The sequence below is a fragment of the Pholcus phalangioides genome, unplaced genomic scaffold (assembly GCF_987345545.1).
Source record: "Pholcus phalangioides strain wild (caught in Gottingen) unplaced genomic scaffold, Ppha-v1.0 ptg000042l_1, whole genome shotgun sequence".
Classification (NCBI taxonomy): Eukaryota; Metazoa; Arthropoda; class Arachnida; order Araneae; family Pholcidae; genus Pholcus; species Pholcus phalangioides.
The window spans coordinates 29,929,942-29,952,447 of record NW_028301628.1 but is presented as its reverse complement, the minus strand read 5'-3'; the positions used below and the strand labels follow the sequence as shown (position 1 = coordinate 29,952,447).

General features: G+C 34.3%; 1 protein-coding gene across 1 annotated transcript in view; it reads left to right on the top strand.

Annotated features, from left to right (window-relative positions):
- The first annotated feature begins 424 nt into the window (after nt 1-424).
- The window catches only part of LOC149064781 (uncharacterized protein ZK1073.1-like), a 105,115-nt gene continuing 83,033 nt past the window's right edge, over nt 425-22,506 (top strand). Inside the window, exon 1 of the mRNA XM_089255407.1 lies at nt 425-955. Coding sequence (XP_089111533.1) covers nt 908-955 — 48 coding nt within the window. The 5' untranslated portion in view covers nt 425-907. The remainder of the gene's footprint in view (nt 956-22,506) is intronic.

The following is a 22,506-nucleotide window of genomic DNA, read 5'->3' as shown; positions in this document are numbered from 1 at the left end:
TGCCCCGTTTTCCGATGTGAGAAACAAGCTCTGATTTAACTCTCAATAACCCCTTTAAAAATCGATTGGCAATCATTTGTAAACATTGCAAAAAAAAATTGTATAGATAAAAAAGCAATAGAAAAGAAAAATAACATTTACTTACGAATATTCGGATTCTTTTCCCAGAGATAAAGATAAACGCGGGAAGAAGAGGAAAGAGAGGAAAAAAAACAAAAAAAAAAGCGGGAGAATAGAAAGGATTACAAGGTTTAAAATAAACTTCGCCAAAGAGAGCAAAAAACAAAAATAAAATTCCCGTATTCTCTTCACTATAACGTAATACATGACTAGTGATAACGAGCCAAAATGTAGTGGAAACGCGCACCGTTTGGCGAGACAAATTGTAGCCCTTTTGGTGCGGAGGATCAAGTGGGGTGGTCGGAGAGCAAAAGGAGAAGGAGGACAACCGACTCTCTCGTTTGGTTTTTCTGCTCGCGCACAAGGCTAATGAATCTCGTGGAGTGAGGAGTCGTAGTTATTTTGTGGAAGCATTTGAAAAAAAAAAGAAAAGAAAAAGGAGGTTTAAAACCGTTTGGTTGTGTTCGCCCTACTACTTTTCTGCTTTATCAGGAAGGGAATATATATATATATATAATTATTATTTTTATCTTTTGTTTCCTTCCTCCCACAAAAGAATAGTTTTTTATCATCCATAATCGTCATCCTTTTATGGACGTTATATGTTAAGATACATAATTGTTTGATTTTAGTTTTGTTTTCTTCTTTCGGAGGAAAAAAAAACAAACAAACAACCAACAGGAACGTTATTTTTTGAAGAAAACAGAAAGAATTTCAGAGGATTTTTTTTTTAAAAGAAAAATTTGAAGGAAGAAATAATTTTTCCGAACCAGAAGAAAAACCAGCAATGTCAGAACAGGACGATACATTTCCTGGCCAAGAGGTCGAAACTCGAGTGAGTTGAATTCTTTTATTGTTATTACACACCGCAAATTAAAATATCACATTGTTATGAATATTTAATTTCGGAAAGGATTGTGTGAGCGTTTGTTATATATAATGTGTATGTTTGTAAACAATTTTCTTCCCTCTCTCTCGCGTGCGCAATTTTTGGCATCGTATTTCGGGTTGTTTTTGCGGGGTTACGGTGAGAGGAGGGGGGAGGGGGGGTCGATCTTGCGGATCCCAATGAAGTGATTTTCCTACAGGAAAAATCGATCGGTTTTTTGGCGGAGGTTATGGCGCATTGAAATTGCGGACCGGACACAGCCCCCTTTTCTTCTCTTTAGTTAGCTCACTTTTTATATTGTATTTATACGTTTAACCTGCTATTTTATACAGTGAATCTCGGTGTAACTATAATCTGCGGGCCAACAAAAAAAAATATCGTTGTAGATACATTATCGTTAGAAATAGAAATAGAAATGGATTACCTTTTGGGTTTGATAATACGATTAAATTATCGACGTTTGGGTGTACCCAAAATTCCAATACGAACACGGCTAGGCGCGTTTCGGAACTCTAAGAAGTTCCTTCATCAGTAGCAGAAACAAAGAAGAAAGAAAATATTGAAAATATTGAAAACATTATCGTTATATCGAGAGGCGGCAGCAATTTAGCATTAGAGTAAAACTTAGGGATTCTTTTCAAACAAAACTTGAAAAAATATCGTCGTCGAGGGATTTATCGTTATATCGAGTATGAATTTTTTTTTTAAATTTAAAAAAAAAATGAAATTATTATATTTCATAAATACATCAGAAAATCATTGGCTTGAAGGAGAGTGAAACCCGATATAAAGATACTCTGGAAACCAAGAAAAAATATTGCTATAGAGAGGTTATCGTTATATCAAGAGGTAGCATTATATCATCAATCATCACCAAATTTATGCTGTTATATTGTCATCTATCTCTTCTGAATTGGCCATCCCATTGGCTGTACCACCATAAAATGCATTCAAAGTATTAATTCGCAACAACAAATTGTAATTGATCAGTTGATCAATAAAATTCAGTTGCCGTGTTCCCCCGCATTATAGCTAGCATGCCGGAAACATCAAGGGAGACAGTATACCGGGAAATTTGAATCACAGTTTCTGGAAAATTCTTAAATATCTTTATAAAATAAAAAAAATCCATTGAACTAGCTGAATGCATGCTGTTATCTTTTTCCAACCTCGATTTTCTCGGCATATCGAAAACGGACCAGACCCCCAATATTCAAAAATCTGGCGTCTCTAAAGTTTCGCGGCATGCCGGTTAATGCAGGGTAATACGGTAATTGTTCCACACTTTAAAGTGGTTTACCGAACAGCACTTTTGTGTACTACACAGAAAGTGGCTTTACGTAAACTTCATTAACACTACCCGAAGGATGGATAGCGAAAAAAAAATACCAATGATATATATTAAACACCTTCAAAAGAACGAGAACTGCCTAAAAATTTATAAATATATTGTAGGTGATTTTGAGCGTAATATGAAAAAATATCCCGTTGCGGCCGTTTCAAATTCTATAAAAAATATCGTTATAGAGGGATTTATTATAGTAAAGGATATCGTTGTATCGAGAGGAGTTTAACGTTAGACTATGAGCAATTCCAAACAAAATTTGAAAAAATATCGTTGTAGAGGAATTTATCGTTATATCGAGTGTGGTTGTAGCGAGGTTTCACTGTATTAAATTCCATGTGTAGAATAACTAATATACACGGTTTTTCTTCTTTTTTATTCTCCCAATACAAAACAGGGTAAACACGTACGTACAAATTAATATCAACTCTTCATCGAAAAAATTAATTTTCAATGTCTCTGAGAATTTTTGATGAATCAGACGAATTTTTGATGAATTATGAACAATGTTTATTATTCATAACAACATTTTTATACCTTTTCACCCTTCTGGAACCCTGGAAATCCATTTTCTATGAAACCCTTTACATTGAGAAAGTTCTCTAAGACGAGATAACCAGAAATATTTTGCCACTTTTGTTCATTATTATTTCTCGTGGAATCTCAATGTTTCGTGAAAGCCAAGTTGAGAAACTCACCAATATTATATATATCTAAGTAAAGTGTCCAAAAATTAAACCAAAGTTCAACCCCCCCACCTTCTATCGAGGTGATCGGAATTTTGATGTTTTTTTGCCTTCCCGGAAAACTTGGATTCAGATGCTGCTCTTCACAGCTTTTGGAAACTCCTGGATATATACTGATGTCTGCAAAAGAATTAATTTCAAATAGCACGCGTTTGATGAAGAACTCGAAAAAATTCATCAAGTGTTATGAAGGAAACTTTCAAATAAATACTGATTAAGAAAAGAAATACTTCTGTTTCTGGGGTATATTGGTTGGTGGGCTTTCTCGGTTTGCAAGAGGACCAGCGTTCGGTTCTCGGTGAGGGACAGCAAACTTTTCTTCCAAAGTTCATCTCAGTATTAATATCCAGAAAAATCTCTCTTTGATGTGCCGTAAAATCGGTTATATTTCTGACGCAGCAACCCCCACAACCCTGAAGTTAATACTCCAGAGACCAGTGCCGTAACTAGGTGCAACAGATGCATCCGCACAGGGCCTATTTGGAGGGAGTCCCCAAGAAGGGGGGGGGGGCTAAATGGAAATTCTTGCACAGTGCACTAGAAATGGCTAGTTACGGCACTGCCAGAGGCTGTCCTTAAAAATTTGTCGCGTGTAGAAATACTTCATAGGGACAAGCTTAGTCACATATGAATAAAACAATAAATTTATACACAATAAAAATCGAAAGTTAATCATATTACTTCCGTCTATGTCTCATATTTCACTGGATCAAATGATTTACCACCATCACCACCACCAATCCGGAAATTAATCATAATGATCCAACGATGATAAATAATAAAACAGTAAAAGAATGTTCTCGAAACTTGTTGATTCATCAAAGTTTATTACTTTGCATCGATGTGATAATGAAGAAAAAAAAACCTATTATTTATACGTATACGTATCTGTATATATCATGAAAATACTAAGAGGAGAATAATGATCAAATCGATAATAATAATGCATAAAAGAAGATATATATGACAGCAAGTCTCCTCTCTTCTCCAATTTTTACGTCTTAGCAACTTAACTCCTTATAAAAAACTTTTACGATAACAGTAATTTTTTTTTCAATGTTATTATTATAATTTTTATTATCGAAGCTGCCGAAAGATTTTGAGTTTGGTAGCATCATTCAAGAAGCTCTTGAGATTAGAAGAAGAAACATTATTATTATGTTCTTCTTTACGGCCAATATCTTCAAACTTAACCCAATTTCGCCAAGAGAAGGTCAATTGAAAAAAAAGAAAGAAAGAAGAATTGCTGTTAGATCGAGAAAACTCTTCCAAATTAAAAACAACCTTTTCATATCAGTATTTGGAGATGATGGACAGGACACTTTTCTGTGAAATATAACTCTTTTGTTTTTCTCGTATAAGGTGTTGGTGAGGGTATCGTGCCTATCGAAACCACTTGTACAAGCAGTCTATTTTGTTTTATTGTGGACGCCATCACTAACTCAGGCTATTTACAAATGACCAAAAGTGCTTCCGTGATTTTTCTTCTTTTTTGTGTGACTACAATATCAGAAATAAAGTGATACCTCGGCTAAGGAATAGCTCGTTCCAGAATCACTTTCGTTCGCTGAAATGTGATTTCCCATATATTTCTATGGAAAATCGATTAATTTGTAAAATCTGCTTTGGTGGAAAAATTCTTAAGCTGAGGCGTTCGTTAGCCGAGTTATCACTGTACGTCAGCGTTTCTCAACATATGGTCCGCGACGATGGCGTAGGGGGCCGCAGGCAGACATGATAATTCAATTTTAACTGGATGGAAAATTATTCAGTTTTTTGTAATTGATATTATAAGTTATATCCATATGGATTCGCAAATAAAAATTTACCTTCATACTTTAGGTTTATTGTACCTCATCAATTAAAATGTGGGAAATTTCGATCCTTCGAATACGGGATATCTAATTTGCAGTCCAAAAAATGCTATATATTATATATAAATATAGCATATACTATAAAGTTGAATGCTTCAAGACAATCAAGTTTGCCGCTGTTTTGGCTACCACGTTCCTCCGATCCTGCCTCCCTGCAATTCTATTCATATAGGGTCATGTTGAAATACTCTGCATTTATGTTTTCTTATTTTTTTCATACATTAAACGGAAGAGAGTTGTTCCACAATGGAACATTTTCGACGGGGTGTGACACTCGTTGTTGTAAGTCTCCGTTGAGGGTACCCGCAGTAAAAAAAATTTGAACCAAATTAAAGAAACATGGTACTTGCAATAACCATAAATTCATTAAAACCCTTAGGCAACAATTATATTTTCTAGTTTTGAGAGCACTGGTAAGCTAAACATTTATGGTTGCTAGGACCGAACTCTGAGGCATCTGCATGAGATTTAATGCGTATGTTTCGCTCATTGGACGTTGGCCAAATGAATGTTGTGTGTAATGGTAGGAAAAAACGACTAGGAACTGAAATGAGTGACTACCTGTGTGAACATTTATTTTTGTTAATGGTCAAGAAATATGACGCAATAGCTTTTTTTGTCGGAAAAAAATTTAAATATTTTCTGAATGATGTCATTCAAGTTTTCATGATCTTGTAGGCAGTGGGGTTTTCAGACTTTTTACTGCGGTGCCTCCGAAATATACATCTGCCTTCCCATGATCCATTGTGATCAAGGGAGCTACAAGGAGCTTGTTGCTGAGTAAATTTTTAAAAGTAGAAATTCTTATACTCCCTCAGGAAGGCGAACTTCGTGGTTTGAAAACCCTTGTTATAGACAAATTTTCAACTCTGTCTCAACGATCGAAAAATACTCTTCATGATCTGAATTGCAATTTATCACATTTGCTTATTCTTGTTTTAACACGGTCATCTTAATCTTAAGCACATGCCTGATTGGCGGTGAGAGAGATTCCATGTCTACTTATTCAAACATTCAAACATAGGGCTATCAAACTGGAAATAGCATACTAAACCAGAGTGTTCTAAACATTTTGTCTCACCGAGAGTTGCTATTGGGGCGGGGGATGTATTATAGAGGTGTGCGACAGGTGCGATCGCACCGGGCCTTCACTTTGTGGGACCCCGCACTCACGGTAAATGATCACCAATTCTGAACTCATTTCTCACATTAATTCTGAATTTTTTTTTCTACCGTTAATTCTGTATTTTCACGAATTATGGAATTATTTCTTCCTTTAATTCCGTATTTTCACGAATTATGGAATTATTTCTTCCTTTAATTCTGAATTTTCATCTATTTTGGAGGTATTCATTTTAACAGTTTTCATGTTAATTCATCACGTCTAAAATTTTTAATTGTTTCGGATATTTTTTTCTTTCATCAGTTTAAAATTACCTTCAGTGCTAAATTTTAATTAATTTTTGGGTTAATTTACATTTAGTTGTAAAAATTGTTAAAAAAATAATTTTTGTATGGATCTTTTCAGTATTCCTGTGTATTCTGAGATAATGCGGCCAAAAATATATAAATTCGGGGGGTGGCGGGGGCGGGGGGTACTAAGCATTTTGGGTGTTCTGAATTTGTTGAGATGCACCTAGCCTTGCTATTATTTTCGTACCAAGCTCCGCGTGCGGTAAGAGCAAAGTCCTGGTCATACCCGATCTCAGAAAATGTAATAAATCAGCCCATACAGGATATTATATTGCATCTGCTGTAGCTTTTTCTCAGTCCACATGGCTCATTCCAGCACCCCCTTCCCAAGGGGCTGATATCGTCCATTTTTGAAAACACTATGCTCTAGCCCCTAGATTATCAGGTGGCCTTCTAGTTATTAATGAATGACCTCTCTTATTGAATTCTGGGTAGCATAATTCTGAGAATTCCTCCTCCGTATCTAAAAATAATGATACAATTTTTCGCCTTAACGCGGTGGTTAGTAGCCTTCAAACTGCTGACAGCAACAACAACATAAACACGACGGGAGTGGGGGTAGAAAAATCGATGGGTTATGCACGAATAAATCTGAATGACCACCATTTTCCCACGCAACAAATCAATGAAACAACGACGGGCAGTTCAATCTACACCACCGCCAGGTCGCGCCACAAGACCCTTCACCAAAGGGGATAGAAGCGAAGAGTGAGGGGCGGGAATGAACCAAAAGCACATATTCTGGTTGTTAATGCCCCTGCAATAACAATATAAAAACTGTATCTCAACACCAACAAAGGAGAACGCAAAAAATAATAATAATAATAATAATAAGATACCACGCGTTTACTTATAATCACAATTCTTTTTTCCCCCTGGAAAAAGAAGGGTAGGGTCATTAAGTATTCACAGCTCACCAGCAGGAGCGCGTTTTCTCGTTTACGCCCTTCAATCGATATGAGAGATTGAGAGGTTGATGATTATGTTTGTGTGTGTGGTTTCTATTATTTTCTTATTTTTCCTTGGTCAATGTATTAGATGTCTTCGGTAGCGTTACGGTACACAGCAGAGGCAAAAAAAAAAAAAAACCACGAAACTTACTGAATCGTAATTTCGATGAGAGTCACTGTAGTGCTTTGTGTGCTCTATCTTTCTTCACTTTAGCCTAAATCTATGTTTGATTCTTTTTCTGTACCAACGAAAAAAAAGAAAGAAAAATCTCACTAACACTAATAGCTCTAACTCCCTAATGACAAGCAATTTCCAACAATCTATATTTGGAGACAACAGAAACAGAAAGAGAGATATGCTGTTGTTGGTGTCCTTATGATCATATGTGATAAGTAGGATGTAAAAGACGCAGTTTTAATATATCTGCACTGCTGTTGTGTATCACATTTGAAGGGCACACCTTTAAGTAAATATGATATAAATGACCATAACATTGAAGAAAAAATAATAAAATTGAAGCAATAATTAATGTTTGTATGAAACATTCCCCTTCACAACTATGAATTGTAATGAAGACACAGAAAATAAATGCAGTCATTCATTTACTTCCTTTGCTTCTTGAAACTTTAATGCATAGACATAATTTGAGAATTATGGGAACAATTCTTAAATATATTTAGTTTACCTTCTTTTATTTGGTTGAACGGACTGTAATTCGGCTTATATAATTGGCAAGTACATCGAAACCTATCTCTCGTTATCAACAATATTATAACAAATTCTTAATTCAATTAATAAAGTTTCAGTTTAATGTGGTGCTTCACTCCAGTCACTGTAGTGTTTAGTGCTCTTTCTTCACTTGAGCCTCTCTCTCTCTCTCTCTAATCCATGTTCGATTTTACTTCTTACATATATTCAGTTAACAATTAAACATTTCTTAAATATATATTTAGTTTTGTCTTCTTTTTTTCTGTATAGTTAAACTGACTGTAACTTGGCTTATATAATTTTCAAGTAAAGTGAAACTACTCTTGAGTTATCATCAAAAAATCTTTGATTCAATTAATAAAGTTTCAGTTTTGGTTTCACTTCGGTCACTGTAGTGTTTTGTGCTCTATGTTTCTTCACTTGAGCCTAAAATCTATGTTTGATTCTATGTTCTGTACTGACTGATAGAAAAGAAAATCCCACTAACACTAATATCTCCAACTCCTTTGATAAGCTATTCCCAGCAGTCTACATTTAGAGACAACAGAAACAAAAAGAGAGATATGCTTTTGTTGATGTCCTTATGATCATATGTGATAAATAGGATGTAAAAGTTGCAGTTTTAATAGATCTACACTGCTGCAATGTATCACATTTGAAGGTAGATTACACGTGGTTTAGTAGTTATTATATAAATGTTGATAAGATTTAAAAAATATATATAAATAAAATTGAGGCAATAATTAATATTTTGATGAAGTATTCCCCTTCAACAATTCCCCTCCCTCAACCAATTTTAATGGAGTCACTCAGAAAATAAATGAGTCATTAATTTAATTTCTTTCTTAAAACTTTAACAGTAAGCATATTGACTGTATTTGAGAATTACGGGAACAATTCTTAAATATATTCAGCTTGTCATCTTTTTTTTTATATTTAGTTTTTACTGATGGTAATTTGGCTCATTATTGTCAAGTAAGGTGAATCTTCTCTCGCATTATCACCAAAAAGTCTTTGATACACAATTAGTAAAGTTTTAGTTTCAGTTTCACTTCAGTCACTAGTGTTTTATGCTGTATCTTTCTTCATTCGATCCTAAATCTATGCCTGATACTTTGGACTGGCTGACAGAAAAAAAATTGCACTAACATTAATAACTCCAACTCCCTAATGACAAGCATTTCCGAACAATCTATATTTAGAGACAACAGTAACAAAAAGAGAGCTATGATTTTGTCCTATGATCATATGAGATAAACAGTATGTAAAAGACGCACATTTAATATATATACATTGTTGCAATGTATCAAATTTGAAGGCAGATTACTTACCGTTTAGTAAATATGAATGAACGTCCGTAAGATAAAAAAAAAATTAAATTAAAGGAATAAAAATATTAGACACGTGCGTTTCCCTTTCACAACTAGGAATTTTTTGGAAGATATCCATAAAAGAAATGCAGCGAATAATTTGGTTTCTTTAGAGCGGAATGTCTTAATAGTGTTTCCGAAATTACCGGGGAAACATTCTTAAACAGAAGTTTTGTCTTTGTTTTTTCTATTTGGCTAAACTGAATTAAATTTGATATATGGTATAATTCTCAAGTGCAGTAAAACCTTTCTTGCATTGTTACAGGGAAAACAAATCTTTATTTCGATTAATAAAGTTTCAGTTTCGGTTTCAGTGAAGCTGTAGTGTTTCACTTCAGTTACTATAGTGTGTAGTGTTCTATCTTTCTTCACTTGAGAGATAATCTATAGCTGATTCTGTTTTCTATACCAACGGAAAACAAAATCGCACTAACACTAATAGTTTCAACTCCCTAATGACGAGCATTTCCGAACAATCTATATTTAGAGACACCAATAACAAAAAGAGATATGATTTTGTTTTCGTCCTTATGATCATATGAGATAAGTAGGATGTAAAAAACACAGCTAGCTTCGATATACCTACACTGCAGCAATGTATTATCCCATTAGAAGACAAATTACACACAGTTTAGTAAATGTGATATAAATGGCCATAGGATTTAAAAAAAGAAATCAAATCGAAGCAATAATGAATTATTTGGATGAACACACACGTTTCCCCTTTACAACTACCAATTTCAATGAAGACACTCAGGAAATAAATGGTCATTAATTTATTTTCTTTGCTCCTTAATACTTTAATGTCATTGTAGTAATTAGGAATTACGAGAAAAATTTCTCAAATATATGTTTTGTCTTTCTTTTTTTTCTATTTTGTTGAACTGACTGTAATTTGGCTTATATAATAGTCAAGTACAGCGAAACCTCTCTTATCCTTAATACTTTAATGTCATTGTAGTAATTAGGAATTACGAGAAAAATTTCTCAAATATATGTTTTGTCTTTCTTTTTTTTCTATTTTGTTGAACTGACTGTAATTTGGCTTATATAATAGTCAAGTACAGCGAAACCTCTCTTACGTTGCCACCAATTATAACAAAGCCTTGATTCAATCAATAAAGTTTTAGTTTCTAACTCCCCTAACCACAAACAATTCCAAACAATCTATAGTTAGAAATAATAACAACAAAAAGATAGATAATGCTGTTGTTCGTGTCCTTATGATCTTAGGAGATAAGTAGGTTGTAAAGGGCGCAGCTTTAATATACCTACACTGCTGCAGTGCAGTGTGAAGGTATATTTGAAACATCGTTGCCAATGTATTGTTTAAAAACGTTTTTGCCACTTGCATTATTTAAAATAATTTTTGCCACTTGCATTCTTCTAAACATTTGTTGCCGCTTAAATTCTCTGAAAACATCATTGCCAATGTGTTTTTTAAAAACCCATCGTTGCCAATGTATTGTTTTATAAAAACATCGTTGCCAGTTCATAAAAGTTCTTTCAAAAATTTTCTTTACACTATATGAAACAAAAATTTTTTTTTTCAGACAGAAGGATAAAGACTAGCTACTCTAAACCCTCAGCATGTGAGACAGTCTGTGACAATCCATGACTCAGCATATCAAAATAAAACTTCACAAGTAACAAAACTTCTGAGCAAAAGCCACAAAAAATTAATTCATCACTCGTTCGTTCACGAATCATAATACATAATGCGAACATCAGAGTTCATGTCTTCCAGCTCAAAAAACATGCAGATATAGCAATAATAATCTTTATCATTATCATCATTATGAAGATGACACACACTCACGAGACATTTTATAGCCTATCCGGAGGAGAAGAAAAATAGGTGTGTATGCGAGTGAAAGCAAACATTTCTATTCACCACCTTAAGTGAGTAAGTAACAAGATAATCTTCCTATCTCTCCAGATCGTAACAGAGATAAAACGTGCCTCTGAGAAATGAATCAACAACTCTACCGACTAACGAGAAAATATGCAACACACACACACAACATGTGCATTATAGCACAACGCACGCGCACACCTCTTACATCAATAGATGCTCAGACCAGAGGCGCCGACTTGAAGAAAACATTGATGGTGCTGAAAGTTGTTAGTCGTCCCGTATATACGGGACTCAAGCGCGTACGCAGGAGAGAGAAGGTGCATTGCATTGTGTTTTTCAGAAATTATATTGAGGGCTCAGCCCCCATACAAAATTTATTCGGGAGGGGGGGGGGGTGCTGAAATGGCCTCAGCCCCTAGGCTCCAGCTCCTATGGCTCAGGCCACGGCCAGCGGGCCAAATGAGGTTCTTGTAGTCCGTGACCTCAAACCTAATTTGTGGAAGTGAACTAACTAAGTGGCGCTATACCAGATGACTTAAGTGACCGACAGTGCAGTTCCACATCACTTAAGAGGTCCGCAGCACATTTGCAGATCATCTGAGAGACACGTGGCAAATTTTCAGATCATCTGAGAGACACGTGGCAAATTTTCAGATCATCTGAGAGACACGTGGCAAATTTTCAGATCACCTGAGGGACACGTGGCAAATTTTCAGATCACTTGAGTGACCTCGCGGCACAGTTTTAGAGCGCTTAAGCGGCCTGTGGCATATTTTCAGATCAGTCAAGTGACCCATGGCACATTCACAGCTCATTTAAGTTACTTGCGGTGCAGTTCTGGATCACTTAAGTGTCTTGCGGTGCAGTTCTAGATCACTTAAGTGTCTTGCAGCACAGTTACAAATCACTCAAGCTGCCCACGACGCATTTACATATCCGAGATGCAGTCACTTCAATTATGCCGGAGTTGCCCTGGACCTCCCCCCTTCTGGGGGGGGGGGCGAAGAGCTTACGTTGCTTCTTGCGACAGAGCCTGGGTGTCTCGCGGTTTCTCCAGTTCTCCAGTCACTTCAATTATATGACCCGCGGCACATTCTCGGATAAATTGAACGATTCGTGGTACATTTACAGGTTACTCAAGTGACCCGTGGTACAGTTGGTGCTTTGCACCTTTTCGATCACTTGAGTCATCCGCGCACATTTCCAGATGACTTCAGTGACGCACGGCACATTTACAGATAATTTAAGTGATTTGCGGCTCAGTTCCAGCTCACTCAAGCAGATTTCCAGGTTACTGAAGTGAGTCGCGGTGCAGTTCCACATCACTTTAGTGGTCGGCTACAAATTTTCAGATCACTTGAGGGACCCGCGGAACAGTTCTAGAGCACTCAAAGCGTCCCGCGGTATATTCACGGATCCTTCAAGCAGCCCGCTGCACATTTACCGATCAGTCAAGTGGCCACATTTCCAGATTAATGAAGTGATCTCGGGCAGTTCCACATCACATAGGTGGCCCGTGGCACATTCTCAGATAACTTAAGTGGCCCATGGCATATTTAAATATCACTTGGATGACTCCCGCCACAGTTTCAGTTCACTAAAGTGGCCCGAGGTACATTTCTAGATCCTCCAAAGTGACCTGCGTTGAGCACTCTTGCCTTACGTGACTGCATATAGCCCAATAACAATGAAAAAAAACCAAAAAAACTAGTACCCGTGAGTGTTCTTGTACCGAGAAGCTGCACCCACCTGAACGTGTTCCTCTAGATTTCTCATGTATTTATATAATAGTTTATTTTTTTGCTTTTGGAGGCTCCGTCTTTTTCTTGCCGTTCAGGGTCACTGTGTGGAATAGTTCTGACAGAACAAAATGTGTAGAGAGGAGAAGCAAGCACGAACTTCAGAAAAAATATCCCACACAGAAATTGGCACCAACACTCCTATATTATGTCAGGGGGAAAGGAACTTCTTTTTATACTCCCTCCCCTTTTTTTTTCCTATAAGAAGATGGCAGGAATACGAAGATAATAGTCTTTAAGATTGTTTCCATTCTTTCTTTCTTCTTTCTCTGTGTATATCTAGTCCTTTTCTTTCTTTGTCTCATTGGCAGAGAGGCATTTTTTTATTAGTACTTTCTTTTTTTCTTCTCTAATAGACTTAATAAGAAACGGTTACGGTTGTCTCTCTTATTCGGTTAATTTGTGACGGGCAAATAAGTTTGAGTTTGTCTCTTTTGATCATTCGAGAGAGAGAGAGGGGATAACCGAGAGTAAATCCTTAATTGAATTTCCACAGTCGTACTTTCGATAGTTATCCGTTTTGTTTGGGTGAATGCGTGCCGTTTTTCTCGATTGTTTCCTTGTCAGTGTGCACGTTTCCATGCTGATTGGGATGTGTTGTTGCCGTAGAAGCCTGATGAGATAGGTAGATATCAGCTTTTACCACAGCGCTTTCTATTTCAAGCCTCAACCAATAAATGTCAGAATTCATTCATTTATAAATTATCTGATTTTATCATATAAATTATAGAGCGATATTAATTTAGTACACTGTTCAACAAATTTTCAAGAAGTCTTTGTAAATGCATTTAAATGAGTTTATTTACATTTCTATGACCGTAAGGGAACAGAATATTACCATATCGTTAAATCCTTCACTCTAGCATTTAAATTTGAAGGTGTGGAGCAATGAAATTAATGAAACGCACGATTCGTGGCCACGAAGTGAACTTTTTCGTTACTCCGTCGCTTTCGGCTGTGCAATGACCTTCGCGGCTCTAACTTCGAACAACTCCTGTAATAATTTCTCTTCGTCTGCTTTATAACATTGAACTGTGCTGCACAGGCTATATTGTAATCATGCTGTCAAATAAATGTTTTTTAGTACTTTTCATTGGCCTTTTTGTCCCGCTCGACGTCACACTCTTCATAAATATTTTTGCGATTTTCATTGATTAACCGTTGTTTGCTATACCCTGTTCTATGGCAATTTTTGTTTCCTCTTGATGCCTAATATCACCCCATATCACCCCCTTCTGAGTTTGTCGCCACTTCAAGACAACACCCTGTATAGTATTACTCACAGGGTTAGTTAGATTTCTCTTTCGTGATATAAGCTTTTATATTGGGTTGCTGTCTTTGGTTATATTTGACATCCATATTTTTATGGGCATTTTTCCTGTTGTGGCCCTTATGCTTGTATTTGTATTTGTATTATGATGAACCAAGAGCCAGAAATAAAACAGAAAAAAAAATCGCTTCTAGCAGCAAACAACTCGAATCATGTTAAATAAAGCTATGTTCCCAAATTTCTGTTAGAAACCTTTGTTTTATTTGTCACGTACTACAATGATTTATCGAACTGGTGTGTGCCGACTCATCCAAATAATAACATGATCCTCCATCATAATAAAAATGTTCGAAATTTTTTCTAATATCATATGAGAAATCTTGCTGAAACTATTTACCAAGGGGTCAAAATGTCATATTGGCTTGTCTATACCTTAATATGACATTGATGAAGTTTTATGGAATATCTGAAGACCAGCATATACACAGTAATGTTTTACTTTTATAATACATTTTTTTTCATATATTTGATGGAGGTTTTCTTTATCCCTTTCAAGATACTTATTTGAGCAAAAAATAGAATCCAATATACCAGCCGAGGTAAAGAAAATGGGAAGCAATATTCATACTCTAGATTCTTCAGATATTTGCTCTGGAATTTTCCCATCTTCATGTCTTTTTTTCTTTTTATATCCCGATAATCTTACAACGAAAAATAAATCCCAAAAGAAATAATGAATTATTATTATTATTATATTTGACAATATAAACAATTCGAAACCACGTTATCTATCCTTATCAATTTCTTTTCTGAAAGTGTTAGGGATTTTCGGAGCGTAATAAAATCTATTTATATTCTAGGAGCTATTTTTGAGAGGCAGTTTATCTTGTGAAAACTAATGGAAATACATTCAGATTATTCGAGACGTTTCAGGAGGTTTTCAATGACCCGTCAATTCAACCTGTGAAGTTTTTATTTTCGTCCCCTTGAAACATAATGGCAGCGAATTTCCAGTTCCCATCGGACAATCCGATATGCATAATCATCATCCTAGATAAAATTGATTCAAATTCTCTGAAGAAAATTGAAGTGTCATCTGGTGGCGATTATGGGGAAGAAAGAAGACAGTGGTGTATAATAATATTATAAACACTTCGAGAAAATATCGATCAAATTTGTAATTTATATCTTATACATATATATATATATATATATATATATATATATATATATATATATATATATATATATATATATATTCATATTTATAAATATTAATATATACAATATATATCCGAGTTTATGTATATATATCCGAGTTTTCTTCTTTTTTGTCTTAACCGTTTGCTATTAGTTTCTAATGCTCTCATCAGCTTTCATTGAGGGTAACAACATGATGAACAAGAAACTTGGAATTTTTCGCTTCATATTCGAGAAACTTCTCTTGTCTTCTTTTCAACTATTGAATTTGTTTTAAAATGATTGGAGGAAACCCAATTCTATTATAATAACAATATCGTTTTCAGAATTAATTTCTTCTCTTTTCAACTACTCAACATATATAGATTGGTTAAGAAATTTTATAAAGATTGCCTGGGACCGAATATTGATGTTATATGAAAAAAAAAAGTGTGTACAGGGAGGTTTGATCTGGCATTAAGATAGGGGGCAGTGGCATTACTTCCGCCTGCTGTCACATGGTGCGTGTACGTGACTATCCTCCACATTACCTAACCCTTTCAGATCTCGCTTGCACAAATGTGTGGGTTGTTTTTCCCATTGTAAGAAATGTTTCTTTTTAACTTGAGGGAGTTGCCCTGACTTAAAGGATTGTTTGTATTTTGAGTTAGAGATATGATAAATATATCAACTTTGAAGCTTTCATCAGAGGGCAGCACTTAAAATGAGTAAAGAAATAATTCACCTCATTCAAATTTTTTCAGCAGCGATGTTGCACGGTATATTCTTCACATGCAATTTTTTCGAGACTTTTATTGCTAAATTTTATGTAATAACCAGGAGGCACTTTCTCCTGCAATCCATCTTAAAACCCTGAAAGTTCAACTTTTAAGCTCCAAAATTTGACAAAAAGAATTTAAAAATTTGAAAAAAAAATTTGCTGACATTTATGTCTTTAATGCATTTTTTTATTATCAAAAATGCAAAAACATCTTGAAAATCCAAAAAAAAAAAAAAGAATGCTCTTGCCTGAAAGGGTTGATTTGGCAGTGAACTTGAAGAAGTCTTTCTGTAAAGTCTGCGCAAATTTATTGAACCTTCGACGATTTTCCGATGACGGATCTGAAAAAAAAAGTGTCTGCTCTAAGTTTTTTTTTTTTTTTCATTTTTTTTGGAGGGAAAACAGCAGAAGCTTCCACGATGCTTCGAGAGGATTTTATTCGGGCAAATATTACGAATGGGGTTTTTTTTTTCAGCTTCAATTGAAGACTAACTGCGATTTGGGTGTTTTCAACCACTTTCCTTACGAAGGCGAGATATCTTGTACTGGAATAGCTAGGAGAAATACTCCCTCTACTTACTGACACTCACTAACTAACACTCGCTCTGTCTTCCTCTATCATCATGACGTTTCGTTGGTAGACTATGGAAGCAAATCGATTTGTTTTTCTTTTCTCCAGCGTTAACAATATGTAAATTAGTTTACTTAGAGAGGATATAGTTTTATGCATATTACATTGAAGGATGGCAAGTGTATTTGTTAGCGAAAGAAACCTGCTCCAAAAATTTATTTTATTTTATTTCCTGAATTTTAACAAAGATACCAGTTTCGGAGATGTATCGCTGGAAATTTAAATATATATCGTTCGAATTCATTGCCAAGAACCCGAAAGTAAAACGTAAACGGAGTGGGAGTTAAATTCACGATAAATATTCCAGAGGCTGATATTTCTGTTGAAAAATCTATGAATCGGAATAGAAGTGAAGATTTCTGAAGCCCACGACGTGAAAATAAACAACCATTTACAAAGAAATGTTTCTACTTTTCGTCCTAAAAGGAAACATAACTTGTGATGCAGACATTATTATTGTTTACCATCGAAAAATCGACAAGAATCAATGACACAGGTTCACAAAAAGAATAAAAATGAATAAATAAATAAAATAAAAATGAAAAAATTGGGAATTGATAAAAATGAAAAAAAAAAACAAACAGAAAATGAAAAAAAAAACATAGAAAAGTAACAAATGAAATGAAAAAAAAAATAAATGAAATGTATGTGAAAAAAAAAATAAATGAAATGTATGTGAAAAAAAAAATAAATGAAATGTATGTGAAAAAAAAATGAAATGAGAGAAAAAAAAATGAAATGAGAGAAAAAAATGAATGAAATCAAAAATAAATAACAACATATTAAATAAATAATAAATAAAAAAATTAAATAAATAACAAATAAAAAAATTAAATGAATAATAAATAAAAAAATTAAATAAATAACAAATAAAAAAATTAAATGAATAATAAATAAAAAAATTAAATAAATAAATTAAAAAATTAAATAAATAATAAATAAAAAAATTAAATAAATAAAAAAAGACGCTGTGTATATGGTACTGATGCGGACAGTCACTTACCTACACTCACCAGGAAAGAAAAAAATTTTGTTACGTTTGTGTCTTTCTTTCCATGTTACATTCACCCCCAAAAGTTTTCTTTCAATAAGTTTACGTGCAGTCATAATTTTAGAAATCTCTCAGGAACATAGGAAAAGTTCTCAGAAGTTATAAGAAACTTTCTCATTTTTTCTTTTTCGTTTTTTTTTAAAATGAACTTGAATGATAGAGAGAGATATCTTTCAATGCTCATCTTGTGACTTCAATTTCATCCTAAAACGTAGAATTTCCCAAGAGATAGCGTTAGAGAGAGAGAGCTTTGTTCTACCATTAAAAAAAAGAAAAACTTTGTCTGGCTCACACTTAGAGAGAGAGAGCGAGAGAGAGAAAAAATTTTCCCCCATCTTCCAAGGCTAGATAGTATATATGTGTGTATTTCTGTCTGGTACCATTCAGTGTGGGTGTCTGTGAGAATGTGATCCAAAGGTCAAAATGAAAGGAAAAAAGCAAAAGAAAACATTATACTTCAAGGCATCATCCATTTCGTAAAACTTTCCTTGAAAATGCCTTCTCTTATGTTCTTCCAACCCTTTTCTTGTAAAAAGGCGGTCGTACCGAGGCAGAAGTGATCACCGCCATCGTCAATCTTAATATTGTGTATTTCCATAATTGTACTGTTTTTTTCTATCTTCTTCACTTTAGATGTGCGCACGCGAGGGCATTGATCCTAAGTGTAATTTTTTTTTTTTGTATCATGTTTGGGGTTGATGCGTCGGACATATTCCTGAAGAATGACAGCTGTAGAAAACGGATGTGAAACATTTAGTCTAGTTACTTTTAAGATGTCTTTGCCCAATTTGGCCTTGTCCTTTTGACGAGAACAAGAAAAAAAAAGGAAAGAAAAACCATGATTCTTGTCTTCTCACTTTTTTCCCCTGAATCTTATTATTATTTTTTATTACTGTAACCTTGATCAAAATACATTTGCTGAGAAGTCAGTGCAGTGAGAGTTATAGCACCCGCGTTATCATTTTTGGAGGTCAAAAAGTTATCTTCTATTAGCTTCTGCCAAGGTCATGTTTGATGTGGGCAATGTTGTTTCTGAAATGTACAATGAGAGGTTCGTTTCATGGATCAGTGAGAAGAATCATTTCTAAATTTAGCGGATTATCGTCTCAGATTCAGATCATTATAGACGAATTTTGAACCATAGTCATTTATTAATAGTTTTATAAATAATAATCCTCCTTTGATTATGCAAATAATAATTCCCCTTGATTATACAATGGTTACACAACTGCATAACCACTACTGTTTTTTTTGGGTAAACAACTGATGATTGTCCTTTGGTAAACAATGGGTGACTCTCCTACAGTTCACTCTCCTACGACTCATTTTTTATTTACACAACTGATGATTCTCCTGTAATTGTATGATTAATTTTTTTGCTACACAATGGTTACCCAACTGATGATTCTCCATCACTTACGACAAATTTTTTTACCTTTACAATGGTTACATAATTAATAATTCTCCTTTGGTTGTATGACAAATTTTTGGCTACACGACTGATTATTTTCTTTTTAGTTGTATAACTTTTTTTTTTTTTGACTACACAACTGATGAATCTCCTTAAGTTGTACCATTAGTTAGTTTTTTTGACTTCACAACTGACAATTCTCCTTTAGTTGTACGATAAATTTTTTGACTACACAATGGTAAACTGACGAATGTCAGTTACAGACAACAACTGACGAATGTCCCCTTCATTTGTACCACTAATATTTTGACTACACAACTGATGATTTTCTGCTTCAATTGTACGACTAATTTTTTGGTTATACAACTGATAATTTTCCTTTGGGTATTAAACTAACAATTCCCCGTGTTTACAAAATGGTTATGCTATGAGTAATTCTCCTGTGTTGCGATTCAACTGATCATAATTTTTTTTGAACTGTTCAACAGTAGTATTTGTGTTTTCATTATTTCATAAAAAATATAAGTACACAACTACACTATTGCATTGCAAATGCTTACGATGTATAATACATTACAAAAAAAATTCTTTCTCTTGAAGGGGGGGGGGGAGTGTATTCTGTACGATATAATATTCCCAATGATGAGGACGTGGGTGAAAATGTATAAAAAAGAACGCAACCAGCTTCATTGTAAAATAACGACATTGTTGTTTTTTTTTAGACTAATGTTTCGTGACTGCCTATTTTTCACCTCGTGCGTTTTTGTTTATATATACAGGATATGTGGTCTGCCACACCTCTGCTGTAGTGACTATCTTTTCCTTTAAGATACCACCGCTACGCTTATAATAATAATGATAATAAAAACCACACGTGGTACTTGTCTGTGTTTTGCAGCTTTCATGCTTGAATGTTTTCACAGCTGCTTCATGTGGCGTCTAGAGCAGTAGTGGCATTCGTCGATAAATTAGATGGAGCATGCGCTTTGAACTTCTTCCATGAAAAGAAAAGATCCAGTTATATTTAGAAATTCACTATTAACAATAATAGTAATTTTTTCAACTATTTGATTAAAGAATAAGCAGAATATACATGAAGTTTTGATCCAAATGATTTAGAGCCGCAATTGGGGGGGGGGGGGGGTGTGCGGCAGGTGCGGTCGCTTGGGGGTCCCTCTCCGCACTTGCGGTAACGCTAATTTCTTTCATAAATTCTGAATTTATGAATTTTAATCAATTCTGTAATTCTGAATTATTACCTGGAAAGAATGGAAGTATTTCTTTCATAAATTCCGTGGGAATCGTTTTTTTAAAGTTCTCAATTTCTGGAATTGAGAATTTACATCAGTTCTGGAATTGTTTATCTTTATGTATAAATTCTAAACTTTCATTAATCTTGGAGTTCTGATTTTTCATCACAGGTCTACAATTGAGAACATTCAGCAATTCTGAAAAATTGTGAATTATTTAAATAATTCAAACTATTTCTTTCATTTATTCTGAACTTTCACCAATTCTGAAATTATTTCATTTATTCTGAACTTTCACCAATTCTGAAATTATTTCATTTATTCTGAACTTTCACCAATTCTGAAATTATTTCATTTATTCTGAACTTTCACCAATTCTGAAATTATTTAATTTATTCTGAACTTTCACCAATTCTGAAATTATTTCTTTTATTCTGAACTTTCACCAATTCTGAAATTATTTCATTTATTCTGAACTTTCACGGGCGATGGAATCATTTCTTTCATTTATTCTGAAGTGTCATCAGTTCTGAATTTTTTCATTTGTTCTACATTATTATAGATATATAATGAAATTATTTCTTTCATTTATTCAGAATTTTCATCAATTCTGAAAATTATTTCATTTACTCTGAATTTTCATGAGTGATGGAATTGTTTCTTTCATTTTCTGAATTTTCATGAGTGATGGAATTGTTTCTTTCATTTTCTGAATTTTCATGAGTGATGGAATTGTTTCTTTCATTTTCTGAATTTTCATGAGTGATGGAATTGTTTCTTTCATTTTCTGAATTTTCATGAGTGATGGAATTGTTTCTTTCATTTTCTGAATTTTTGATTCGTCTCTCCCTCAGAATATATAAAGACGGTGCTAAGGAGCACCGAAATTATGAAGACGCCTCTGGCCACGTTATTACTTTTGCACCGGGCCCTTCGTCTGGTAAAAGCGGCCCTGAAATGATTACAAAAGCCTTTATGAAATTTCTATAACCAGCTATACATTAAGAAATATTTGTAATTCTTCTATTATTTATTTATGTTGAAGAAACCGATTGTGTGAAACCGACGGCACAGCCTGGAAATCCTTCCGTCTAATTTGTGGGAAGTTTCGCATCTTCGAAATAATCCTATACAATGGGGAAAAATTTTTTCAGTTTTTAAAGAATATGAGAAAAAGATTCCTCTCTCCTTAACGCTTTCAAACTATTCTTACAACACTCCGGCATCTTCTTTCAACTCTGAAGCCCGTGAATACTTTTGTTGGACGCATTCCAAAGACTACCAGTTTTCTCTGAAACCTTACTGAAAAATAAATCGAAAATAAAAAACCAGGATTCGTATTTTTTGCTTTTCCATCCACTTTCATTCGATTTCTTAACTTATCCCCGGTTATCGAACTAAAAACATGTTTTGAAAATAGAAGGTACGAAGGAATAGAAGGTATAAAAAAAAAGAAATGATGTGCTATATAAAAATCTCTTGTTGCATATCGCGCTTTATATCCTTTCCATCACAGCCATAAGAAAGAATATATTTCACAATATATTATTCTAGAGAACGATATGCACAGTAACAATTACTTTTCCCAATAATGATTTTAAACAATGCTCTAGGTAACAATGTCTTTTCCTACATATTTTTTTAACAATGTTCTAGGGAAAAAGATTACTTTTCTACATATTTTTTTAACAATGTTCTAGGGAAAAATATTACTTTTCTACTTATTTTTCAACAATATTGTAGGCAACGATGACTTTTTGTACTTGTTCCTCAGCAACGCTCTTGGCAGCAATTACTTCT